Here is a 10,714-nt window from a genome sequence, read left to right on the forward strand (position 1 = left end):
GATAGGAGACAGGAGAGAGGGGATAGGAGACAGGAGAGGAGAGAGGATAGGAGAAGACAGGGGAGGAAATAAGACAGAGCAAGGAGTCTCAAACAGGAAATGCCCCACCTACAGTACAGTACTGCAGCGAGTGGTCAGTAGTGGTAGCTGTGTAAGTACTCCAGTTATATATATTAATTTACTGTAGTGTTTTGTCTAATTTGTACAGCGAGGAGCCAGTATTTTTATGCCACACATTTACATTTGAAAAATATGAAAATGGCCAATATTGCTTTCTTTTGATGATGCAAATGAGATATTTTCCTTTGCTATGCTCTCTGTGAAGTGGATGTGGGCCAGTGTGTCAGAGAGAAGGCAGATAGGGTCAAACACACACACACAGAGCTACAAAGGACTCGCTCACACAGCTGAATGAGCAGGAAGCACAGGGGAGAGAGAGAGAGAGAGGGGGAGAGAGAGACAGAGAGAGAGAGAGAGAGAGAGAGAGAGAGGAGAGAGAGAGAGAGAGAGAGAGAGAGAGAGAGAGAGGAGGAGAGGGAGGGAGGGAGGGAGGGAGGGAGGGAGGGAGGGAGGGAGGGAGGGAGGGAGGGAGGGAGGGAGGGAGGGAGGGAGGGAGGGAGGAGAGAGATGGAGGGAGAGAGAGAAGAGTGAGAGAAGAGAGAGAGAGAGAGAGAGAGAAGAGAGAGAGGAGAGAGAGAGAGAGAGAGAGAGAGAGAGAGAGAGAGAGAGAGAGAGAGAGAGAGAGAGAGAGACTATCCACTATCCCTACAGTGATTGATCCTTTTCATGTGATTTGAGACCCTGTTCATTATTCATCAAAACAACATATTCCTCGATGTTCACCAACTCATTTGCATATAACAAGGCAAACAATAGCCCCCCTTCATCTTGTAAATAGTGTGATTTAGCCCACTAATGATAATGTATTAACGAGGCAAGGCTGTCAGGTGTTCCTATTGGGTGGCTCATCAGCCCCGCGATACACATTCATCACAGGTCTAATCGCGTCGCAATTATCCACCTACACACCCACCACACTTCTTGTGCACACACTCCATTATGCATGTTCACACATGTCATAGTCAGGCATCAAAGTAACCCTCTATCTCCCTCCCTCCTCTCTGCTCCAATCCATTTCTCTCCATCCAATCTCTTCACTTGCGTAGCGTCCCAGAGAGATGATGTCATAAACCCCCCCCCCCCCCCCCCAAAAAGCCCTTTAAATCAAACTTTATTTCTCAGGCTACCTCGACAGGGTCCATGTGAGTCCAGCCTTGCGCTGTATCTTTCAGTCTTGTTCTTAAAGGGCCGGAGTGACTTTCACCCCTGCTGCTCACAGAGCCATGCATATTTGCACTATTTGTATTTTTTTGTACTATTTGTATTTTTAGATTGTAAATTATGGTTACTTTATATTTTATTTTTATTCTAAATTCCCTTAGTATTAGCTAGACTTTGTTCCTTTTGTATAGTTAGACCACATATTTAAGTTTTAAGATTCCTATATGTTTAATTTATGCACCTTCCTGCCAAAGTAAATTCCTTGTCTGTGTAAACTCTCATGGCGATTAAAACCCTTTCTGATTCTGATGAAGATGGACCTGAATACTACTTGGAGTTCCCAATGTGGATGTGCCTCTGTAGCAGGTCCTTGTAACCATATAGGCAATAGTGTCCGGAAAGACAGGGAGATTACAGTTGGAGAAGGAGGGGTTTCACGTGATGTTTTATGAGTGGTGTTTGACAGCTTCGGTAACGGTGGGAATCAGAGCTCCGCCCCCTTGAATCTCTAAGCCAGACAGCATAACTGGTTTTCCTTTACAGGTGACGTCTATGCGATGGTAGTATTCACTTTTGCAGTCTCATTCTCTAACTAACACACACACACACACACTCCATGTTTCCAAGGTAGGGACACAAACCAAGGTGAGTGTGAGAGTGTGTGTGCGTGTGTGTGTGAGAGAGACAGAGAGTGTGTGAGTGTAGCACCCGCCTTAGGCTTTATATACAACTCAGGGTATTAAATCAGCAATAGAATGAAGGAACAGGACTGATGGAAACCCACAAAGGGACATGCTGTGATTAAAACCTTCTCAGACCTGCTTAGCTCAGAAACCTCGCCGTAAAAGCTGCGGAAAACGATTGTTGCCTTCCTAAATCCACCCCCCACCAAACACACGCACATTTCTCTTCTTTTTATCCTCCACTTCGGAGGAGATTATTTCTCCTTCCATTCTGTCTCGTAGAGTTCTTTTCTGGTGCCTAGGCCGCTTAACTTCACTATACACACTGTGTCGGCCTCCTGTGTTTCCTGCTGTTTCTCTCTCTCTCTCTCTCTCTCTCTCTCTCTCTCTCGCTCTCTCTCTCTGTCTCCCTCCCTCCCTCTCCCTCTCGCTTTCTCTCTCTCCAGATGAAAAGCTCCTTACTTCTGTGTATAAAGTATTAGAGTATCTCAACTGTCACCCTGTCTGCAGCCCTGTCACTGTCTCCAGTCTCCTGGGGACTTCTGTCTCTGGAGATTTGCTTGTTAATTGCACTGGAAGTTTTTGTTCAAATCAATGGGGATTAAACAATGTAGGACTCTAAGGGATTTTAGGCAAAATTGGGGTTTGGGAGGGTTATGTTGAAGTGTAAGAGAAGTGGGGGCGGGTTCACACAATGGTCTTTAGTTTTTTAAAGGAAAATACTCACACCATTCATAAAACTGTTACACTAACGAGCTGTAGACAGGCATTGGACATTTACAACTTTAAGCGCGAAATGGTTCAATTATGGTGGTACTTCCATGTACAAAAATACAGTTGCTTAACTTACCATATTCAAACCTCACCTCATGGCTTTAGTTAGTAGCGAAAACAGTGGGCTGGGGGTCTATTCGGAATAGCCGACTTCAGCGCATTGTGAGACGATCTTAGCAATGTTCTCATGCACCTGCTGTAATAGCACTGCTATTCAGTTGTTCTCAGAGTTAATGGAGACTGTCACATGTCAAAAATGTGTTGAAATGTAAGCTAGTAAGTTTTCCCATGACCAAAGGGAACAGGTTTATTTTACCAAACCACATTAATGCTCTGTAATAGAGTGGATTAGACCACCTGGCACAGTAAGGGGTGAGGGGACAAGGGTTTTCAATATCACACCCCCCCCCCCCCCTCCACCTGCATTTGGCACTGCCCATGAATGCCCTTCATTAAGAACTTTGTCACAAAGAAGCGTCCTGTCTCCTCCTGTCCCAATGGAACAGCTCTACTTCCACAAATAGGGCAGCCATTGTTTTTAAATCCCCCCTTGAAGAATGTGCCCAGGAGTTTCAAGTGAGTCTCTATTCTGCCGCCTGAGAAATATGATAAATGTTTCCGAACACGCCCGCTCGGGTATCGCTAAACTAGCTAGCTGCCTCGCTAACATTCTCCTTTTCCCAGGTGCTTACAGGTGGGAGAGGGTGAAAGAGGCTGTGGTCGGGTTACCGGGTAGCTAGCTCTGGTACATGGGGGTGTTACATGAGAATAATGGCCTCTGTTATTTTTCGTTTCTCACAGGTGCACCAAGAAGGAGAAATGCGAGCGCTCGTCGGAGCCTCGTCGCTTCGCATCGGACATCAAACAGTGTGTTCGTCTCAGCGTTCACCCAAACAACATCTCGGTGTCCCAGTTCAGCGTAACGGTGAGTCGTTTGAACTCTCTCCTGCTCCCAAGTTTTGCACAGCGACAGGGCATAAACATGTCATTGTAGCTACTAAACATATTGCTTTAACCATAAACTGCATCAATCCATTTCACCGAATCAACAAAATGTATTTCTTTCCGATTACGAACAAACGCGTAGATTTGAACAGCTAGAATCAGACATCCCAACCTGCAGAGACTCGCTCTAAATACAAAATCCCCGATTTCCGGGAGATTGTATAGGATTTGCTGGCGTCAGGGAGGCGCTATTGAAATGCGGGAGACTCCCGGAACTTCCTGGAGACTTGGGATGTCTGTAGAATTGACCGTAAACAAAGCATAAACTGTACGTCTGCAACAGGTCAGTAACACTGACCACGATGACATCATAGCCCTGGACCAAAACCCAGAGTGATCCCATTCATTGCCAGCCCAGCCTGAGCATACAGGAAACAGCCCGCGAGCCTTGTCAGTGCACGAGTTATTGACGCTGTTTGGCGCTAACGCGGTTAGGCCTTCCTCATGTTCGTCAGACAGCAGTCCTAACCTAATCACCCCACCTAACTGCATGTCCGAGCAGCTGGCCTGGCTGCCTGGCTAGGGCTAGACCGCTGGGTTGTGGAAAACACGACCTTGCTAAAAAATCAATTTTGTGAAGCTCCGATTTATCTGTTTGGGTACGAACAACTCGATCAACGTCCTATGAGGAACTACAGGCTGCTACAGGAAGCTAAAGGCGTGGTTGAAGTTAAGTCACATTCTCAGTGTGCGTTTGTGGCCCTCCATGAATGAGTGTATGTTGCGTGTGTGTGTGTGTGGGGCGTTCCCTGTGTGTGTGTGTGTGTGTCTCTCCCAGGGTGTGTGTCAAAGCGATGGGAACACCCCCCCCACCGAGCTCCTGTGTCTGTAAGCCCATCAAAGCCTTCACCCTCGCCATCCTTCTGTAATCCCAGCACCCCTCCCGCCAGCCGCCCAATCAGATTACGACACAAACACAGCCACCAGGACGGCAGTCACAACTGTCCACGAGCGCTTTGTGATCGCCATGCCAACCGGCCGAGCAGCTAGACACCCCACATGTTGGGATGCCCCCCCGCACACACACACACACACACACACACACACACACAGTATTTACCAGGAATACACATATAGACTGCATGTTTAGACTGTTCATCCATCCATGATATCACATTACTGTCCAATTTCCCCATTTAATGGAGATTTTGAAATGGGTTTTAATCTCCAAGGCCAGGGGGCTGGATGTGTAAATGTGAACCCTTAAGGCCAAGCTCTGATGAATCATCCTCTTCATCCCGCGCCGACGCAAACACAACACACCCAGCCCATGTTCTGCTCCACATCTGTTTCAAATAATGAGATTCATAGACAGAGGTGTGTGTGTGTGTGTGTGTGAACTTGGGAGTGTTTAACCTTTTCACTGTGAACAGCCATCTCCAGGTCTCAGCCACAGACCCCAAAATCCAATTGATTGCCGGAACATTTGGCATCCAAACCGGCTACCTGACCTTTATGAAATAAAATATTAGTTTAAAAGATAAGCTGGAAAGACTCCTGGAAAAACACTTTCAGCGTTAGCAACCATTCACATTTATTTATTAAAACCAGACTCATTATTTTTTCTCTCTGTACCTCTGTCACTCCTTCCCTAGCAGTGAGGCTGTAATTGACACAACCAAACCTGCAGGGTGCAGATTTCTGTGTGTAAAATATGATTCAGCACCCGCCGCAACACAGCACACCTGATCGTAGTTTCCTCGTGGACACCGACAGGAAGTGTATGTTACCCTGAGCTGTCTGCCTCCGCAGTCACAGGTGAAAAGACCTGCTTTGACATTGAACCACACGACTGCCTCAGAACTGTGTTCTCTCCACTTCGCCATGGCGACGCAATACAATCCATCATGGCCTATACTTACATTTAGTCATTTAGCAGACGCTCTTATCCAGAGCGACTTACAGTAAGTACAGGGACATTCCCCCAAGGCAAGTAGGGTGAAGTGCCTTGCCCAAGGACACAGCGTCAGTTGGCACGACCGGGAATCGAACTGGCAACCTTCGGATTACTAGCCCGATTCCCTCACCGCTCAGCCACCTGACTCCCTACTGAGTCGGTAGGGCAGTGTGTGTAAGATTCCCTCGACGGTCCCGGAAAACGAGGTGATTTTCATTTTAGTGTCACCCTGTGCTTGGGATTTGCCTGTGCCCTGCTCCAAATGGAATCAAATAAACTCCCTGCATCCGTCTTTTAAAAGGAAAAACTGATTTAAATGAGGAGGGAGAGATGCTGACGAGAGAGATGAGGAAAGGAGAGAGTGACGGCGGAGAGAGACGGCCTTGTCTGTTCATCCCCAGATTTAATAGAAGGCTCTGTGTGTGTGCGTGTGTGTGTATATATATATATATATATATGTGTGTGTATATATGTGTGTGTATTTATTTGTGTGTGCAGGCATGCGTGGTTCCACGTCACGCCCGTCCTTTTTATTAAACAGCAATATAAAAACCATCCAGGTCAGCCCTTCTGTGCGGTAAAAGAGCTCTCATTGTATCACACGTGTAATGTGGACGGTGGCAAGAATCAATGCCTCGGCCCACCAAACGCTCCCATAAATATGGATATCTTAGTCCCAACCCCACTTCACCTGACCCCTGTTTTCTCCTCCCACTTGTTTAATGAAAACCTTTTTTATTTTCTCTCTCTCTGTCTCTCTGTCTCTCTGTCTCTCTGTCTCTCTGTCTCTCTGTCTCTGTCTCTCTGTCTGTCTCTCTTCTCTTCTCGGCAGTTGATCCTGGAGGCCCACAACGTTCCGGAACTGTCCGCGGGGGTGAACTGCACCTTCGAGGACCTGGCTGAGATGGACGGGCTGGTCGAGGGGAACCGGATCAGGTGTAGCTCACCTGCCGAGAAGGAGGTGCCTCGCATCGTCACCGACAAAGGTACGGAGAGGTCTCACTAACACGGGTGCGGGTTGGTCTCCTTCATGAATGAGGGTATGTGTAGATCTCTTCATTTTTTAGTTGAGTAGGTCTCTCTCGTTTGGAAAGTTAGAGATGGATGTGCTGGAGCTGAATTAATGGCCTGTGTTCCCTCTGCCTTAATTAGCAGCTAAATGAAGGGACTTATTTATTTAGTTTGGAGGCGGGAATGAAATCTGCCTGAGTGCCCATTTTCAGGGAGTTAACACCTGTCGTAAACAAACATCGAGAGAGAGAGGGAGAAAGAGTAAGCCTGCTACACCTGCATCAGTGCTCGCACGGCCTGCATGGTCTCTGTCTCCCTGCCCTGGTTTAGGAGGGATTCAGTACCCCCATCCCCAGTCACAGCCTGCAGGCCACAGAGAGCCGCTCCAGGAAACATTTAGTCATTGAATAAACAATCGTCCCCAAGCAAGTGGGACTTATTTCCTCTCTCACTCGAGTGGATGTGGAACAGAAGGAGTGATGGGACCCTGGCAGCCCTGAGCGCAGGGGCGTATCCCTCCGCCCGATTAGCAAATCTCTTTTTAATCGTGTCCTGCTCAAACTGCAGCGCTAGTAATGAAGCCCATGGAGAAAAGACCTAACTGAAGGGTCCACCTTGAGGGTTTCACATGTGACACTGGAGCCAGGAACTATACATTAGGAGAATTAGCAGGTGACTGGCTTCCATACAGGTGAGAGAGGAAGCCAGCAGTGAGCTAGTATGAGGCTCTGCATGAATAATAACACCTTCACCTTCAACACCAGACTGACTCCTGAGAGCCCAACCCACCATGAAATTACAGGGCTGGGGCACCGAGACGACCCCTGCTCACAGAACACACACACACACACACACACACACAGTCTCACACACAGTCTCTCACACACACACAGTCTCACACACACACACACACAGTCTCACACTCAGTCTCACACACAGTGTCTCTCACACACACACACACACAGTCTCACACTCAGTCTCACACACACACACGGTCATACGACAGCAGGTGTGCAGTTGAGGTTAATGCTAGACATGCATACACTCTTATTTATGCAGCTCCAGTTTCCAACCACCGTGACCGATTCCTTTTTACAAATAAACACTGTAATTTGTGTATTTTGTACACAACTGACGCAAACATGCTGTTGCTCTCACACATGCTGTTGATGCAGAAATATCCAGGCAAACACTTTCACAGATGTGAGAATGACAGAGGAGAAGCCTGAGGGGACTTGGGGGAATTAGGAACATTTGTTCAGCGTTCTTCATAGCGTTATATAAAGCTTTTGATGCTGCTGTAATACAAACATGAAGCGATGCTCACACACACACGTACACACAGACTCTCTCGCACTCTACCTTGTATTTCTCGCTCTCACTCTCTACTTTCTCTGTCTTTCTACCTTGTCTCTCTCTCTATACCTTGTATCTCTCACTCCCTCTACCCCTCTCTCTACCTCTGCATGTATTAACATAAGTAGGACTTGTCACATTGCACACAAAATAATTGATCCGACCTCTTCAATCTTCTCTTCAGTCACTTTCCTTTGGTGGGACTCAATAGGTGAGCATGTTTTGCAGGTAGTGTCCCTGTGCGTGGGGAGTCTCATGCCAGGCATCAAAGTAACGTTTAGGTGGACTAATTAGGACAGATTCATTGTCTGCAGTCCTCTGTGTTGATTGATGAACGAATCCCTTTCTGTCTCGGGCCGGGGAAGAGGGGGCGAGCGGAAAGGAGGCAAAGAAAGAAAAGAGAATATGGCGTGACATAGAGATGGATGCACAGAGGGTGGGAGGGGAGAGGGCGGGAGGAGAGAGAGGGAGAGAGAGGGAGGGGGAGGGGGAGGAGGAGGGAGGGAGAGGGAGGGGGAGGGGGGGGGAGGAGGGAGGGAGGGAGAGGGCCCACTTCTCCTTTAAGCATAGAGATGTCCATGCGGACGCACTGTTGAATTAAACATGGAATCCTTCATTAGAGCCAGACAAAAAGACACCTACATCAGATACACACTTATTCACACACACACTTAAGGACTCACACATACACACATTCCCACGCGCACACACACACCGTGGCACTCCTCTACTCGTTTTATCCGCAACCTACCGTTTGTCAAAGACACTCTGAAAGACGAAGCAGGGAATTTGTTGCTCCCTGGAGGGTAGTGCTGGGTAGCTTGTATTATCAAACCATATACGGAGAAGGAGACTTGGCCCCAACAAAACATCGTGCTCCTCTGAAGATAAAAAACCCTTTAGCTTAGCAACAGGCTGCGAGCAGCCTGAACTAATGGCGTCCGTCGTGGGCAGGTGATGTGGAACCGTGACGCTGTGCCTGAATTGAGACGTTCTCCTGTTCTTCCTGTGTTCTCCAGGCGACCACCAGATCGTGCAGCTCTACCTCAGGTCTAAAGAGACCGGCCTGGCCTTCGCCAACACCAGCTTCGTGTTCTACGACTGCAGCGTCCACATGTCGTAAGTCTCCTGTCCGCTCCTCTGGCTCCTACACCTGCTTTCATTATTATCTTTTTAAAGCCCCTGTGAATAACATAGCTTTATTGTTTTCAAGGTTAAACATGTTCCACTTCATATTAAATATAACATTCATATGTGGAGTCAGTGTGCGATTCTGAAAAGCTTGGCCGCTGTGCGATTCAGATGTGATTCCCCCTGTGTGATTCAGATGTGATTCGTCCTGTGTGATTCAGATGTGATTCCCCCTGTGTGATTCAGATGTGATTCCCCCTGTGTGATTCAGATGTGATTCCCCCTGTGTGATTCAGATGTGATTCCTCCTGTGTGATTCAGATGTGATTCCTCCTGTGTGATTCAGATGTGATTCCCCCTGTGTGATTCAGATGTGATTCCTCCTGTGTGATTCAGATGTGATTCCCCCTGTGTGATTCAGATGTGATTCCTCCTGTGTTCCCCAGGTGTCTCTCCTGTGTAAGCTCCCCGTACCAGTGCCACTGGTGCAAATACAAACACGACTGCACCCACGACCCGCGCACCTGCTCCTTCCAGGAGGGCAGGGTCAAGACGCCTGAGGTGAGCCCGCCACATGCGCAGGGGTCAAAGGTCATTCAAAGGCTCTCTTCAGGAAGTGGGCTGTCCTCTCACTTTCCTGTTAGACCGATGCAGAGACGCGTCTGCGTTTCGTTTTTGTTCTAGACTTTTCTTTTGGGAAGTTGTGTCGTCTAGTTAGATATTCAGTGGCGTCTTTCAGAGACCTTAGTGAACAAGTGTGCATCTGGGTCTCTGTTCCTGACACATCCAGGCCGACCGACTGCACTTCAAACGCCTCCAAATCTGATGAAAACGAGCCATTTTCCCATCCCCAGCCCTATTCCCAGTGACAGCTTATAGCATGTGAATTATCAATAGTATTGGCAGCGGTCTGTTCCCCTTGAAGCAGACTCAAATTAATTAGAGGCTCTGCTTTGCAGGATGAGCTGTTACATCTCTGCTCCTGGCACTGGCTTGGCCCTCGGGGTGTGTGTGTCTGTGTGTGTCTGTCTGGTAAAAGGTGGGGTGGATGTACGGTACAGGGTTGTGTGTGTGTGTGTTTTTGTTAAATGGAAAATGGGTTCAATGAAAAGTTTGGTGAGTGTGTCTGCACGCGCCCATACATGCTAGACAGTTTAAAAGCCTCTGTGTGTCTGTGTGTGTCTGTGTGTGTGTGTGTGTGTGTGTGTGTGTCTGTGCATGTGTGTCTGTGCATGTGTGTCTGTGTGTGTGTGTGTCTGTGCATGTGTGTCTGTGCATGTGTGTCTGTGCATGTGTGTCTGTGTGTGCCATTGAAGACGGGTGCTGCAGGGTGAGGTGTGTGTGTGTGTGTGTGGGGGGGGGGGGGAGGGGGGGGCAGGAACAGCAAGCTAATCTGGCCCTGGGGGGGGGGGGGGGTCACGGTGATTAAGATCACTAGTCTGCCTGTCATCCTGCTCTCTGCTCTGACGAACACTGACAAGCTCCAGCTCGTCTTCTCCTGAGATGAGTTCTCTTCTCCAAAACTCACAGTTCCTCCGAGAGGGGATCTCTCTCCAGGCCCTCACACTGCCAACCT

At 48.2% G+C, this 10,714-nt stretch overlaps 1 protein-coding gene across 1 annotated transcript; it reads left to right on the forward strand.

Moving 5' to 3' along the window:
• The first annotated feature begins 3,179 nt into the window (after positions 1-3,179).
• On the forward strand, positions 3,180-9,964 carry LOC134015714 (plexin-A4-like). Its single transcript, XM_062455270.1, has 6 exons — positions 3,180-3,314; positions 3,540-3,663; positions 6,473-6,626; positions 9,027-9,126; positions 9,585-9,729; positions 9,929-9,964. Exons 1-6 carry the CDS (start codon positions 3,181-3,183, stop codon positions 9,962-9,964), a joined length of 693 nt encoding a protein of 230 aa, XP_062311254.1. The 5' UTR covers position 3,180.
• The last annotated feature ends 750 nt before the right edge of the window (positions 9,965-10,714 follow it).

This window comes from Osmerus eperlanus, unplaced genomic scaffold (assembly GCF_963692335.1).
Source record: "Osmerus eperlanus unplaced genomic scaffold, fOsmEpe2.1 SCAFFOLD_784, whole genome shotgun sequence".
Classification (NCBI taxonomy): domain Eukaryota; kingdom Metazoa; phylum Chordata; class Actinopteri; order Osmeriformes; family Osmeridae; genus Osmerus; species Osmerus eperlanus.

Excerpts from the sequence above, each read along its gene's own strand:
- LOC134015714 (XM_062455270.1), top strand. The coding sequence starts at position 3,181 with ATGCCCTTCATTAAGAACTTTGTCACAAAGAAGCGTCCTGTCTCCTCC. Across the intron at positions 3,315-3,539 it reads AATGTGCCCAGGAGTTTCAA|GTGCACCAAGAAGGAGAAAT; the intron begins GTGAGTCTCTAT and ends CGTTTCTCACAG. Across the intron at positions 9,127-9,584 it reads GACTGCAGCGTCCACATGTC|GTGTCTCTCCTGTGTAAGCT; the intron begins GTAAGTCTCCTG and ends TGTGTTCCCCAG.